Raw genomic sequence first — 17,136 nt, 5'->3', positions numbered from 1 at the left:
AAATGTCTGACAAAGACATCTTAAGCAAACAGGAAACGAATCCTCTAAATTGTTTAAATTGTGGGATTAAAATTTTATTTTACTGCTTTCATTGATACTAATAACTGGCATTACATAAAAATACATAGTATATTAAAAATAAAATACATTTATCGTATGCACATGTACATCCCCACACATACATAGTGTTATTTTGTTAGACTATGTGTGATAGTGGGGGGTTACTGCTAGTGTCTTATATATGTTGAACAAATGTTTAAACTCTGTGCCACAGGGCTAACCCTAACATTTTTATTTCTAATAAGTGTATCCTTTATTCCTCATTTGTGGCTTTTTCTTCTCTCTCTCTTTACCCTTAAGGATAATATTTTCTAATAGCAATCTTTAAAATTGCTTTCTCTGAATTGAAATGTTTCTTAGAAAATGGGTTTAATTTTCTTATTCTATTTTAATACACACTTGACAAATGATAATTTACACAAGTTCACATGTACTAAAAAGAGTAATTACATTTGCAATTTTGTCAACAAATCCTTTTTTTGAAAATGCAAAATCCAATGTACTGTGACTGAGACCATTAACAAAAATTTTTTGGCAGTCAGAATACTACAGAAATTCACAGTTGATACTTACTCCTCCTTCTCAGTCTAGATTATTTATTGCTCCCACAATGTGACATATATATGCTAACACAAAACATACCCTGTCGTTGGCTCTAAATGTCGATCAACACACAATTTTGTTTTGTAAGTTTAGCATTATGGCTCTAAGATTAGTAGTGAACAAAAGAACATCTATTTAGTCTAACTGCTCCCTCCTAACACAGTCTGCTCCATCTGGAACCATTTCAGCTGAGGATATTCTAACTCTTTCATGACCAAGATCTGTTCTGAAGCAGGCATTGAAAGTCATGTTCAAAGAGTTGTAATGAAAGTAAAGTCCTATTCATGTAGAGATAGCTGATAAGGGAAATGCAGTGCCAGTGCACTGTATCTGACATGTTTCCTAAAGCACAACCCATTCTTAACTTACCACAGGATGTCACTTCATCTGTCTGGTCACCACAGTCATCTTCTCGGTCACATACCCATGCTGTAGGAATGCAGCGCCCGTTTCCACAAGAAAATTGGTCAGCTTGACAAGTTCTGGCTGCGAAGATCAAATTATATGCAAAGAATCAATTCGCAGACTCTTTGAGTAATGTCACATGCAATATAAGTTTTATAATAAAGGTTATGTTTATGTTAGCTCATTATAAAGTTTTGATATTTTAATTTAATTATATCGCTCCCTCCCCATTCCATCCTCCAAACTCTCACATTTACTCCGTCTTGCTCTCCTTCAAAGTCATGACTTCTTTTTTTAATTATACAATATTTTTAAAGTGTATTTTTAGTTAAGGCTTTGTAACATTACCTACTTCTCTGCTCTGAAGTATACACGTGTTGTCTTTCATTGAAAATGGCCACTAAAATTAACATTTCTTGCAAACTTCTACGAATGAAGAAAAGTTATTATTTTTAAAATCACCAGACATATGGCTATAAAATTTTATTGAATTGAATTTCATCCAACTTGGTATTTTTAAAAAACTGTCTATCATTTGCTGCCAAATTAAGAAACTGTTGTCCTGCAATGCGAGAGAAGCCTGTGAGCAAATCTCAAGATACCTAGGTTCTAATGTTGGGTCAGAATTGTTCCTTTCATCTAACAATTCCTGTGTCCTTAATTCTGCATTGCCAGTGAATTCTCTACGTGAAGCAAGAATACAGAAATATTTTCTAATACATACATTTGGCCTAGGACTTTATAAGGATTCCTCATATAGCTGTATAAAATGATGCACAACTTTGATCGTTATGCTCAAAACTTTGCTTTGGGCTTTCCTGAGGGCTGCAATGAACACCAATATGTAAAACCGTTTGTGCTAGTGAGAAGCAGTAGGCTGAAGCAACGGGATTCCACAGGCTGCACTTTGACCTTTTCTATTGTCCAGATCAATATTGAAGAGCATGAATGATTGCATTTGTTGCTCTTCTCCAGACTGCAGGCCTGTGGCTGCTGCCTAGTAGTTACTTTGAATGTGTACTTTTCATCTTTCTCTTGGAAACAGAAATTTGTATGAAATAAAATTATCCCACTCTGCATATCTTTCCATTTGGAAAGGGGGAAAGGTGGGGTATGTGGTGATGCTTGAAGACAGTGAGAGGCTGCTTAGGTTCTGAACTTCCACACAAGACAGAAGAGCCTTACACGGTGACAGATTTTATCTTCTCTAAGTGGAAGAAACAAATTTGCTTGAAATAATTTAACTTGAAGGCTAATGTTAATCTACATAGAAGTTATTTGAAATAATATCTTTATAAAGGTAGACAGACAGACAGACAGACAGACACACACACACACACAGAGAGAGAGAGAGAGAGAGAGAGAGAGAGAGAGAGAGAGTGTTGTGACCAGTATGAACTCGAGGTACATATTCTATATTCATAGAATCTAGAATTAGAGTAATTTGCAATGTTATTATAGTATGTATTTTGCTATACAGATAAGGTATTGAATATTTTATATAATATCTATTTCCATTTTAGAAACTGATTACTTGTGTTGAATTAACACATTTTTCATATTCTAATAAATGTATGAAGTTGTGAAATTTTGATTGTTTATTTTAAAAACCATGAAATATTTCTAATTGCCATTTTAATTGATTTTACCAATTATCTTTCCAATTATCCTAAGATGCAAAATAAACTCAATGAGGGTCTTAGCTAATTTTATATAATGTAACTCAATGAAGGTCTTAGCTAATTTTGTATAATGTGTCATTTTTATGAAACATTGGAAACAGTGCAGAAGCATACTTCCCAGGTGTGGGCTTTTAGGCTATTGGATGAGGAAAACTTTAGGCTATGTGAAGGAGATAAACAATTCCCCCTTTTAAATCTCTGTATTGCTTCTGGGGTTATAGGCAATTATTTTCACCTTTTGCGTTTTAAGAGAAATTTAAAAGGACTCTTGTTTTCCACTGTTCTCGCTTTCTCCCTAACCTTTTCCCTCCTTTTTTTCTTTCTGTCTTTAGCGTTCTTCCCTTTTTCTACTCCTATTCTGGGTGCCTCCTTTCCTCCTTCTTCCTACCTATTTTTTATATTCTTCATTAATTTTAAAGGAAAACTTCATCAGATATTTTATATTCATTTAATTCCAACCTTGTATAATCATAATATATTTAATTTATGTAATGTACTGTTATTTAACTTTAGGTTCTTGTTAATACAGCCTTTCCTATCAGTCTCTTGATTCTAGCAAAGATTTCTTGGACGAGTTGCTCTTATTAGAGAGATAAGAAAAAGAACTTTTCAGACTAATTCGAACAGTATATGATTTACCATTGTGACAGCAAGGAGAAGTGTGTGTGTGTGCCCTTTATCACGATGAAACTGCAGGAACAGCTGTAGTCCATGACTCAAGAATTTGCTATATAGCTATTGAAGATACATACTATGACTAGAAAGTGCTGGAATTCTCTATCTCTTCTAATCATGGAGAAAAACAATTTTCTTTCTCTGCCTGAGAAATTTAAATGATTTCAGATGAGAAAGATATTTTATCCCTTAAGTCTCTAAGTTTAGCCTTCCAGACATAACCAGATCGACAGAATAAGCACTTTCAAATCAATGGACTCACTAAGAGACAACACAGTGTTTTCTTTTTTAGGCCTCTGCTGTATCAGATGTAATTAGTTTCTTGGTGATGTTAGACTAGCGGCCCTGAAGGACTCTAATTTTATGGCAAATGGTACCCTAAAGAGGAAGTTAGTGCCTTTTTCAAAATTGTTTATCTGGCAGTTGAATTGAAATTTCCCGTTCACAGTATGAGTGTTCCTGCTCATTGCTGTTTCCATGTAGCTGAGTGGAACCACAGAGTGTAAGCACTGTAGGAGAAGCCTCTTCAAGCAAAGCAGTCAGAAACGTCCCCTTTGCTGCATTTGAATCAAAGCATTCTATTTAGACAACACATACTGGCTTATTCCTGTAATCCCAGAAGTTGCATGGAGGAAGAAGAAAGCTGATGCTTTCAAGAGTAGCCCGGTCTACATTATAAAAGCCTAATTCAAAAAACCAAGGTTTGGGCATGTACCTCAGGGTACAGCATTTGGACACCTCTTCCAAGACCTTAGCTATTATTTCCAGCATGATAAGAGAAGAGGGGGAGTAACTCTTTTTAGTTTATGTTGTGAAAGGTCTAATTTTATTATATTGATTATTTTAATGTAATTATACCTTCACATTTCCTAGAGCATGTTTAATCAGACTTGTTGGATGATGTGAGGACAAGAATATTGTACAATATAATTATAGTTCACTGATGGGAGAAAATGTTGGCTTAAGATTGCCTAGGTGCAAGTGTAAGAATTATTAATATTACCTTGAGGAAAGTGAATTTCAAATCTAACTACTATCTATTTAGGCCTCTGAAAATCTCTTAGAATTGGATAAAGGGAATTGAAATATTGAGGGACAATGGCTGCTCTGTGCAGCTATGTCTGCTCCTTTTTTGACCCATGCATGTGCTAACACCTTTCTAGGTTCTGCCTGTAAGTTGTTCCTAGTATTTAAGCCACATTTGTCCCAACCCAATAAGCTAACAGTTGATAATTTGGTCCTGGTGAACTGTTTCTATCACAAATTGAGGTCTACCAACTATGATAGATGTATGTTGATATCTTACAGCCATAACTAATTTTTTTCTCTCCATTCGCCACAGAATTTTGCTTCATTTTGTTTAAGAAACCTGCGCTATAGCTTCATCTTAAGGACCGTGGACTATTTCCCCCACATTGAAATCTCTTGCAAAGACCAGACTCTTTATTTTGTTTTCATCTCTGGGGATATGTTAAATACTACATATGAATTTATAAGTGGCATATAGAATTTATGGTTCATATGTCCTGTAAACAAGAATGTTTGTATTTTTAAATTGTTACTTAAGATATTTTGAAAACTCCTCATTCCTTTTGACATTTGAGTATGAGATCACCCATTGTTACTACACATGACAATGTACAAATCAATCTAGTATTCTACTCATTTAAAGTTGAGTTGGTTAGGGAGTATTTTAATTCTAGTTCTCACATAAAGAATGTCTCAGATTTTTCTATGCCTGGATATTAACTGCTCTGGGAAAGTACATCTTTCAGAATTAAACATGCGTACATTTTGAAACTTAAATTATTTTCTAATATAAAAATTCAATTTATGCATCCAATGATAATATGTACCATCTCCTTCCCCCTATAATATCGCCAAAACTTCTTTTTATTCAGATTATTTACTTCCTTTGTAAAATAATTTTATTATTACTTATGGATTTTTCTTCTATGTTTGCAAGGGTTTAACAGTGTCTCTTTCAAGAGTTCTTCCCAAATACTTTCTAATGAGTGGTTTTCAATGGCTGCAAGGAAACACCATGAACAAAAGCTAATTGATGAGGAAAGCATATATTTCATATTGCAGCTCTCAGTACATACTCCATCGCTAAGAGAAAATAAGAATAGGAACATAGGTAGAAATCTGGAGCACATAACTGAAGAAGAGGTCACAGTTAATATGTAACTCTATCTAATACCTTGCTTTCCATGTCTTAAGTTAATTTTTTATAACTGGGCAGGATCATATGTCGAGAGGTATCATCACACACAGTGAACTAGGCTCTGTCATATGTGTCATTACCCAAGAGCATGCAAAGCAGGCTTGCTTGCCCACAGGACAATTTAGTGCAGGCATTTTATCAAATGAGGTTCTTGCTTCCAACATTGCATATGTCCAGTCAACAAAAACTGGACAGAATAAACACAGTGTTGTTCAACTTTGGGCTTTACATCCTGCATGACAATGGCAGGCTGTGGATGTGTCTTTCTGTTTGTCCTTGCTCTCTGTCTACAAGTGAATGTACTACATACTTTCGATCATTCTATTATCAATGCCATGATAAATATTTACTGATTCATATTGGGGAAAGTCCTAAATGAACAGATTAGGAAATGGATCTGTAGACAGAAGACTCCCATTTATATACAAAACACCCCAATTTAAACTGATGAAGAAAACGTTTTATGATAAAAAAAAATCCCTGGTTTGAGCCTTTTCACCTAAAATAGATCTTTGCATATGCAATTAGATTTCACATGCCAGGAGGGATATGCCCCTTGCCCAGGTGTGGCAGGTCATATGAATTGTTAGTTACTTGGGGAAGATGAAATGGAAGTATATCATATATTAACCATACATTTCAGACATTGTAAAGATAAGAGACATTTCTTTTTTTCTTTATTTTTTGAGTTTCAACGTCCCTTTCAGAGATACCAGCTGCCTAAAATATACTGACATGATTGTAATGACCTGTTAGTTAGGGGCACAATGTGAAATGGCATTCAACATGCTGTGTTTTATTTCATAATGGACTATAGGAATCCAGGACTCTCAAATTAACACTAATCAGGATTGATTGCTTTGTTTGCTCTTACATAGTAGTATTTTCATTATCCCCTTACTATTAGTTAACTGAATACAAATGTTCCTATATAAATCATGTGGAAACAAGCAAAATTAGTAATGAATATAAACAAGTAAGGTGCGATACTATAAAATGAGTCTCTCTATTTTACAGCAAAAGTCTCTCCCTGTTTATGATCAGGATGTAATGAAGCACAATTTTTGAATTAAACCTTAATCTTAAAAGTTTAGTATGTGCATTGGTGTGCAGAAATGCTTCATTGCAAATTAGAGTCATACTCAGTGTAACCTTCCCAAAGTCAAGTTGGATGCACATAAAATTGAAGATAATCTGGTGTATACTACAGTTCAGTCCAAAGGTTTGGGCAATCTCTGCTAGATTTCACCTACAAAATGAAAGATCTTGAAATTAACTCTCTAGGTCTTGAGATATCTTTTTGTTTTAACACACACACACACATACACACACACACACACACACACACACACACACACACACACACTCATGATTTAAGAAATTCACTCCCCCTAAAGTTTATAGAAGGTTCAATCAAGACTCAAGAAAATTGATGGTCCACAGATGGTCAGCAAATGCTTCACCATAGAAAAGTCTGTTCATATAATGTTGATTCAAGGTAGAAAATGTTATTACTTTTACATTTACAATTACTCTTTTTGTACAAAGCGAGAAATCTTTGGAAAACCATTTTAGTTATTCCAGTGTCTAACAGAGATTGTTAGACACTAACAGCTAAAAGGAATGTATTCAAAAGGTAATACACAGGGGACAAGCTTTTGCACAGAAAATTCAATGCCAAAAAGCAAGTAGGAACAAATTTCTCTGTATACAGTCTGCTTTGTCTAGTTTGTATTTATTTAGTAAGGCATATAACAGCTCAAAGATAAAGAGATATAGTGTGGATTGTGTGCTTTAATATTGCACCATCATCCAACAATCGGTTTTCACCAATTATAGCAACATGTATCGCCACACACTAGCTTTTGCTCATCATCACTGGGCTGCTGCTAGCCACATTCATTTGTCAACATTTACCTAGTAATCATGACCTTTCTGGAACTCTTTTGTAAGCTGTACCACCAGCTGTATATTTATATTCAATGAGAAGCTGGCTAGGGAATCAATGATTGATTACAAAGGCATGGATTATATGGAAATATAAATATGCCTAGTAGTGTTGGGACTTCATGCAGAGAAAAAACCCTGCCTCCCATAAATAATGTTCCATGAAGAGAAAATTATTCACAAAGGTATTCTGTAGCAGAAAAATATTAAAAAAATTTAAGTATTTTCTCAGGATAAAATAAATACTTCTCCTGGTGAGGTGGCCAGGACCACAGCATGCTAATGAATATCTTCTGTTGCCTAGGACGATGAATATCTTCTGTTGCATGAACATGGAGATGCTGATCAACATGCAGCCCACATGGACAGATGAAGTGCCAAATTAATTTGAAAAACAGAATCATGTTCAAGGACTAGTAAAACACCATTTACAATCTGTCCTTTGTGACACCGAACACTGAACTCAGTGACCATGGCAGTAATCGGATTGTCGATGCCACACAGGTGGAGGTGATTTATCACATATGTGTAGACCTTTACCTGTGCAGGTTTGGTTAGACTCATCTTCATTGCTCCCACAATCATTTGCTCCATCACAAAGCCATCTCTTGGGGATACAACGATTATTCTGGCATTTAAACTGATCCTCCGGGCAGCTATGATTGACTGTAGGGGAGGTACACAAGTTTAATTCATGTCGTGAGTATTTTAATTAGGGTAACAAAACTATTTCAGTTAATATAATGTTATGTTTCAATAAATGCTACAGTTTCCATCCTTAATTTTGTAGGAAATATTAATGTTGCAGCCTTTGTTAAAATATAACCTACATATGAGAGGTAAATAAATGTAAAATAAAATGGAATATATTCAATCTTCAGCGTTTATGAAAATCAATATCGCTTACTTTGTTTCTTCTTGGTCACTTACCAAAACTTGTCACTTAACTCCAGAATCCTTATAGATTTTAAATCAACTGCAATGTTCCATATTCAGCAGGGCAATTATATCTCAAAGTAATTATTCACACATTGATATACATATATATACATATATATAATTTATTCAATTGTTTCTTAAAATATTAAACAATCTTGTGTTCTACTCTAGCCACTATTTTGAAATTTGAAAAGAAAGGAAAGAAATAAAAATGACTTGCTTATGACAAAATTATAATAAAGCTATACTAAAAATGAGACTGTATGTAATTTTAATAACAAGGTATGCTTTCCAAACATGAATGAGTAAGCCTTTAAGTAAAAGTGATATTGAAAATGAGAGCAACTATCATAAATTGATACACAGCTGAGCCTCAGCTGTCAAATATCTAATCACAATGGGGAGTCTCTTTACAGTAACATTTTTTTCTAATTTTTTTAAACTCCATATTTTATTGCCCTCGTCCACCTTCTGACTGTTCTTCATGCCATATCCCCCCAACCCCTGTCTCCACGAGGCTGTTCCCACTCTATGCACTCCACCAGACCTCTAAATTCTCTGGGGCTTCCTATTTCTTGAGGGTTAGGTGCATCTTCTCTGACTGAACCCAGACCCCGGAGCCCTCTGCTGTCTATGTGTTGGGGGCCTCATCTCAGCTGGTGTATGCTGCCTGGTTGGTGATCCAGTGTCTGAGAGACCTCAGAGGTCCAGGTTAATTGAGACTGCTGAAACATTCTAAATTATTTTTCAGGTTCCTAATGTGTAGTTTCCATATTTTTCCACAGTTTTAATGTTCTTTTATTTTTATCCAATGCAATAAGTGTACATTTTCTATGAAAAACATATTTTTATAAGTTTTATTTACAATGGGAAAGTTTTTTCTCATTTTGTTGCATATTAAATATGTGCAATTAAAATATGCACTCACAAAACACATACTTCTAAAATACTCATGGTTGTTTCCATTCTTTAGGGAAGGTTTTATTTGAATAAAGTGAAATTTATTTTAGAAAAGAGAGCCTGCATGTGTAGTGTGGTGGTTTGTATATGCCTGGCCCAGAAAGTGACACTATTAGGAAGGGTGGCCGTGTTTGAGTAAGTGTGGCCTTGCTAGAGGTAGTGTGCCATTGTGGATGTGGGCTTTGAGACCCTTCTCCTAGCTACCTGGGGATGTTCACTCATCTCGTAGCAGCCTTAAATCAAGGTGTAGATCTCTCAGCTTCCTCTAAACCATGCCTATCTGGATACTATGTTTCCATCTTAATGATAATGGAATAAACTTCTGTACCTGTAAACCAATTTCAATAAAATTCTCTATAAAAATTGCCTTGGTCATGGTGTTTTATCACAGCAATAACATTCAAATTAAGACATGTAGTTAGGTGGCTAAGGATATGGGGAGGGTCTGGGAAGAGTTGAGGAAGGGGGAAATTATTATTAAAAGATATTGAATGAATTTATCTATTTTTGCTATTTAATGCATGATTAACATTTTCTAAATATTTCAGAGACTTTACAAAGTATAGATACCCATGAAGAATAAAAGTCCCACAAAGATCAGAGATCAATGTTTTAAAGGAGCAAGATTATGCATTCATAATGTAGTGAAGTTTTGTGGCCAATTTCATAAGGACCTTTGTGGCCAATTTTATAAGCCCAGACAGTAGCAAGGAAGAAGCAGGGAGTTGTAAGCTTTAGGCCTACCTACTCTACATAATGATTTCAAGACTCTGATACATCTCTATTAATGAGAAAAAACATAGTCAATCAGAGTTTTGTAGTTAGTGGTGAGCTAATGAAATACTGGCAGTAAAAGGATAAAAAAAATAGTAGGTAGAAGATTGTATGATTAAAATCTAGAATAATTCTCTTCAAAGGTTTGTATTTGCATTATACTATTGACTTTAAAATGAAGAAGTAACATTTATCCAGAATGACTGCAATGTTAAAAAAGAATGTTCTAGAAGCAGATAGTCTGTGATGCTTGCCCTATACTTCCTGTCTTATACATTCCTACTCCTATACTCCCATACTTCCATAGCAGAGATTCACTTTTAAAGTTGAGACTGGAAACATGCTGCAGCCAACCATATCTTCCAAGGAGGATATTGATCTATTATTAGAGAAAACCAGATGAAGAAACAATGATATTGTGATATAGAATAAGAACTACTGTAACATAGAATTGTATGGAAGATGGATGCTTAACTAAGTGTTGTACTGAGGTTTATTGATGGGTACAAAGAATTCCATAAGAAAGCAGCAACAAACTATATTAAATTTCATAGACTGATGTCAGTTGAGCATTATAGACAAGAACAATAAGAAGCATTTTTCTGAATGGCAACAAATAATTCAACTCTTTAAGAATAAACGTAAATAGATAGATGATGGACTACAAGTTAAATACTTGGGTGTATAACTTTAAGCACCTCACATGTCAGGTAACAGGTCCTGCAACTGCTTCAATTAGAAGGACTTGATCCTATAAGAGCTACTCTGGAAGCAATGTGGAAAGGAAGAATACCAGGCAATTATAGAGGAATACTTTTTAGTTAAGATAAGAAGCTTATTTCAACCAGGGAAACAAGAGAAGAGGCAACTGCAAAGCTTGGTTAAGAGACTTCTCAGAAACAGACTTATATGTACACTTGAATATGTGTAGAAGATGAAGTACAGACCTTAATGCAAGCCTATGGCTTCTGTAATGGAATAAAAACATGACAATACTCCAGAATACTGACAGAAAGTGTCATCACAATATTAATGATACAAATACAATGCCAATTATTCCTATAAAATATCTGAGTTTCCCTATGTTTGCAAAAAAGAGCAAAGATAAAGATAAATGTGTGACAGAGCTAACGAGTTAAGTATGCAGATGAAATACTTGTGCTCTGAACAGGTACAAGATTCCTGGGACTAGAAGGAGCCAAAGGTAGGGAGCATCCATGGAGCTCTGTGTGAGTCTGTTACTAAAAAGAAGTGGAGCAGTTAAGTCAGGTACGACTTGATATTCTATGTGTTTAGAACGCTAGGAAACAAACTATTCATCTTTACAAAAAATGCTGTCTCTTGCCACTCCAAAAGTGTTGTATCAATTTAATATTCAACACTCATAGTACATGCAGATAATAGTACAAATGAAAATGATAACATGAGGATTAATACAAATGAAAATGAATTGATGGCCCGCGAGAGCAATTCCAGAGAAAGTAGCAATGTGTCCATGGATTAATTCAGTTTATGTATCAGGGAATAGCAGTTAGTACAAATGCTTGAGGTGTGTAATCTTGTGGCCTTTTTTATTCAGACTGCAATTGTTACATATTGTGGAGTAGATCACTTGTATATAGTTTTAAAAACTATTTCATATTGTTATGTTTTAATTTCAAACAGATGAAAAGTGAACAGAATTAACTCTGAATTATTTCAATCATGTAAAAATGAAAGAAGTTGTTACCAAAAATAATTATCTTTCCTAATAAAAACCATTTCGGGTTTGAAGTCATTTTGCTAATCAAATGTAATCTCGGAGGAATGTTTCATATGCTTTTCTAAACTGTCTTATATCCCTACATGTGAGGAGTATCCCTATTTTCACCAGGAACATGAACAACAGCTTCTGTTCTGGCAAACATCAAAGGCTTGGTGGAAATATAGGTAGGCATAAAAAAGATTCCTTCCAGGTTGAGTGCCCCAGGCGTGTTTCCAGTCATAACTAGAGACAGTAATACAGGTAGCACTGCAGTCCAAATCCACACCAACTCTTTAAATTTTCTTTAAGTCTTTGTTCTTAAAAGCAATGAGATGAAATGTGACATTTGTATCCAAATTTCTGTCTCTAGGGAGTTAACCTGACTTTTCATGTCTGTACAAGCAAAGATCCCAAAGTGTACTATGGAGTAACATCGTAATGTGGTTTGTCCATCAGAGAACAGACATAGGAAGGAGAGGGAAAGAGGAGAAAAGCAGACCCTGACATCAATGCAAAGGAAGTTTTCTATCCTTTAACCTTAAGCAAAGAGCCACTAGGAAAGAAAGTTGAATGAATTTACAGCAGACCGAATTTCAGACATGTTGTAGGCTCCTTTGGTAGTCCACACACTCACTCAGGGACACATAGTTTGAGATTATTTGAGGGAGAACATACAGCACGTTACAGAGTCTTCATCGCTCCCATCTAAGCAGTCATCGTCGCCGTCACACTTCCACCGAGCTTGAATACAGTGTTTGTTTTTGCAGCGAAATTCTCCAGGTTTACATATATGGAATATTCTTTCTTCAGGATTAACTAGAGTTGAAAAAACAAGACATATACATAATACTAAGCTCATACGTTTTTAATTTTTTTTTTTTGGGTCATGACTCACTGGGGTTTCAGTTGCTTTAGAAGCCCACAGAAATGAGGTCAGACAGTCTTTGACTTTTCATTTTTCTGGCTTGTTGCACCCAGGATGCTCTCCGTATTTATTTAAGTAGCAAGGTTTCAATGACATTATACGGTAAATAATTGTCTGTGTGCACATTACACATAAATGGACACTTGCTAAGCTCAGTTCAGAGGTCTAAGTGAAGGGGGAATGAGGAAAGTGTTCGTCAAAGGGGCAAAACAGAAAAAAATGTAAGATGAATTTGTCTACATGTCTAACATACAACATTAAGAATATAATTATGCTGTGGTGTCTTATGCAGGAAATTGAGAAATTGCTTGCAGGTGTTCTTACCATAGGTTGTCATAAAAAGGTAACAAAGAGAAACACTGGGTTTATTAATTTGTTTGTGGACAGCATTGGTTTGATGAAAATAAAACAGTAGCATATAACATGCATTAAATTCCTACAATAAACATGGAACCTACAAATTTAAAACTAACATCTGAAGATAAACCACTTCCACAATAATCATATAAAATTATATTCATGGCATTAAATAAAGACTGTTATGCTCTAGTGCATAAATAATTTAAGTAGGAAATCTGTTCTAATGACAACATTCTAATTTCTCTGCAGAAAATACATAAAGACTGCTGTACTGATGGCCATCTGGGGAATGGAACATTTAATTTTGCTAACAATAATTATTCTGTTAAAAAATATTAAAGGTTTCTTTTAAGAAGTTGTCACTAAAGAAAAAGAACACCACCATCTCATTTTCTCCTGTGCTTGTAGAGCCTTCATTGTTCCTCTGGTTGTTGGCAAGAAAACCTTCACTACGATACATCATTTTAGTTCAAACAAATCTCCTAGGAGGTAACCACAGAGAAAAAGACTCAGGAATAAGACAAGGTTAGTGGCTCTCCTCACTTTGCTAAACTTCATTATGCTAATCTGAAATGGTCTATATCTGGGATCTGAATGTTTGAAATTCCATTGAGATGTATCATAACCTGAAAGTATTACTATTCCTCTGATCTCTTTAGGTGGACGAGATAGATACATAACAGGAAGGAATCCACAGCAAGGGTTGATTTGTGTCTTGTGGTCAGAAAATGGTCTTAACTAACTCAAGCAGGGTTTTTTGCTGTGAAAATCTCTAATTTCTGTTCTAATGGCTTTAAATTGCATTTCATTTCTCATAAGTCCTGTGGGCTACTGAACTGACAGGAAACTTATACACGCCTCACTCCCAGTGGCATCAAGAGAACCTCTTGAGTCAAAGGTGGAACCTCTACCACCCTGATCATAACATTGCCTTGGTCTCTGTTTCTCCCTTGCAGGAAAGAATTGAAAGGGGAGCATGATTTTTGAACTATGCCTGCAGGAAACTGCTTCAGAGTGGCACAGTAAGGCACAAGGTTTAGGGGTCTGTAGAAATAGAAACAAAAGATCCCACCATGGGCTGAGATTTCATTTCAAGCCAGAAAGAATGACTGGAGTGGATGAAATATTCAGCTCGAACAAAGGTACCCTGTGTTGCTCCGATTCTCTCAGTTATGCTGACTGTGGGTACACTGACAGACAGGAACATTTCTTTTCTATTGTTTCCAAGTAACAAAACACTAAAGCAAATTCTCTCTGATACCATTCCTCTAGTATCTGTAAAATAAACATAAGCTATCATATGGAGGTAGCAGTTTGGGGTATGAAATCCAAATACGAAATAACAAAAATAAAACCATAAACACAACTAACCAACCTAACCCCTTATAGGATTCTAAATCTTTATATTTCCTACTTCAGATAATGAATGATCTTAAACTATTGATAACAGTCTATGTGTACATCACACAGACTCTATTCATATATATATATATATATAAAGTACACATACATATTAAATTTTAAACTTTGTTGTACAACTCTTTTCCGTGGTGTCCTCTGTGTATCCTAAATATGCTTCTGCTCTGGATTTGTTTGCCAAGTATGTTTGTGCAGTGTGGACAGAAATGTTGTATTTTTGTCAATAGGATATTTATTTATTTTATGTTTGTTTATCTAGTTAGTTCACTGATTATTCTTTTTAATCAGGTGTGTGTAGATAATATCTTATTTGAGGAAAATCTTGGGAAGAATTCTTAGCCCATTCCTTTTAGGATCAGCCTTTAAAGAAGTCATAGAATCATTGCATTTGCAAATGCTGCTTAAGAATCTACACATGGCCCACAATTGACTTGAAGGGGGAAATAAGATAGAATCTACATAAACATGGAGGCTATGCCACCACCTGTGCTCTTCGTGTTGGATGCATGGCTCATGTATCATCTGTTAGAATCCCGAAATCTCCTCGAAGCCAACAATGTTATATGGTAACCAAAATGTAATCCCTGATACATTACTATTTAATGCATACTGAAAAAGAATTTTATAGATAATTGGATTTCTTTCTTTTCATTTTCATTTTTTGAAATGCCAGGTTGGCCAAGGACTATCATGTCTCTGGCTTCTAAGTATGGGGATCACACTTGGTCTGTCTGACATTTAGGTGGGTTGTGAAGATCTGAACTCTGATCTTCACAGTTAGTAGCAAATAGTTTAAAATGAGCCTTACCCCTAACCTCTTAGATACTAAGCATTGGTTTGCAAAGTCTTCAGGGTTTCATCAGTCTATTCCATCACTAAACTGAACTTTTCAGATGTAACCAGCAGTTATAGCTAACATCTAGGAACCACAATGCTTAGTGCAAACAGGATCCATGTTGGTGGAAGATGGGCTACTTTTCTCCCAACAATGTTCATTATCAAGGAAACAAAGATCCATGTGATAAGATGAACAAGAGACCAGCTTGGAATCTAGGATTTGTGTGTCAGAACTGACTGAGCAACATGGAACTAGGTGACAGTGCCATCTATAACACTGTCCAAGTTGATAACCTGTATACCAGGCTACATTTGAATGAATGTTGAGACGAAGCAAATATACTGAGCACAGTATAAAAGAGCAACAGCTCATCTAAAACCAACCGACAAATGGAAACAGAACTCAACTCCGCATTCTTTCTACAGCTGTTTAAAACTTCTATGGAGTTTCAAATTGAAAATCTTCTTTTAAGATTCATAAATATCATGTCAGCATATGTACAAAAGAATAATACTTAACAGAATCCAGGCTTAGACTTAATGCATAAAAGAGTTTGCTGCCTGACATCTTGGAATTTAATGCTGTTGTTATACTGAGAGTCTGTCTCGGGGAGCTATAGAAATCCTTTAGGAAGACAGGTTTGCTAAATTTGAATCGGCAGTTGATTCTCGTCTCTCACTGATCACGAGCATGGATGAGCTTGGGCAAATTTCAATTTCATATATGCATGCATGGAGAGAAAAAAATGAACATTTACTTAGAGCTCCACGTATGTAATTTTGATCCAGTGCTTAATGTGGATATGAATAGTGCTTGGTTGTCTGAGCACAGCAATGCACTGCTTCCAGAACCTTAGCAAGTGCTATAATTGTATACTTCACTGCAGAGCTATGCTTTCAACCATAAATTTGAAACCATACACAAAATGCATAATTCTGTCACCAGGACAACATGGTCTGAGCAATAAGGAACTGACAAAATAATAAATAATCCTTTAGCTTAACCAAGTTCAGAAATGACACAGCATGAATTATGACTTGCTTGGCGGAAAATGTCATTTTTCCTGCTTATTGTGAAAACTTGTTAGAGAAAACAAAACAAAACAAACAAAAGATCATGTCTCACTTCCCAGCATCAAGAACTCATTCTAGAGTTGTTTCCTATCTCTAGAAACACAATTGGAGGAAATAATACTCAGAACCACATGAAGTAAAGAAAAACCATATTGTTTTATTTTAATTTTTATTAAAATTCTTAGTTAGAGTATGTAAGTGTGTGTGTGTGTGTGTGTGTGTGTGTGTTTGTGTGTGTGTCTGTAAATGCCAGCACATGCCAAAGCTCCAGAAGAAGGTGTCAGGTACTCCAGAGCTATAGTTGCATAAGTTGTAAGCTCTGGAAGGGCAGCGAATACTCTAGCACTCAGCTTATTCTTCAACCCTTCGTTTCACATCCTCATCTCAGTATAGCAAATTATTTTACTAGAATCTGGAATCCAGGAATGTGGCCCAAAGGGAACCTTGAAGTTCTAGCTAATTGGATGTTGTCGGATCACACTGTTGCATGAGAGGATGAAGTGAG

At 35.4% G+C, this 17,136-nt stretch overlaps 1 protein-coding gene across 1 annotated transcript in view; it reads right to left on the bottom strand.

Moving 5' to 3' along the window:
- Positions 1-871: 871 nt before the first annotated feature.
- Positions 872-17,136, bottom strand: part of LOC116900137 (low-density lipoprotein receptor-related protein 1B-like) — a 324,045-nt gene continuing 307,780 nt past the window's right edge. The window contains exons 13-14 of the mRNA XM_032901911.1: positions 8,140-8,265; positions 872-1,149 (exon numbers count right to left, since the gene is read on the bottom strand). Of these exons, the coding sequence (XP_032757802.1) occupies positions 872-1,149; positions 8,140-8,265 (404 nt within the window). The remainder of the gene's footprint in view (positions 1,150-8,139; positions 8,266-17,136) is intronic.

Source organism: Rattus rattus, chromosome 5 (assembly GCF_011064425.1).
Source record: "Rattus rattus isolate New Zealand chromosome 5, Rrattus_CSIRO_v1, whole genome shotgun sequence".
Classification (NCBI taxonomy): domain Eukaryota; kingdom Metazoa; phylum Chordata; class Mammalia; order Rodentia; family Muridae; genus Rattus; species Rattus rattus.
Note: the sequence above shows the minus strand (reverse complement) of the source record. Positions and strands in the feature narration are given on the sequence as shown.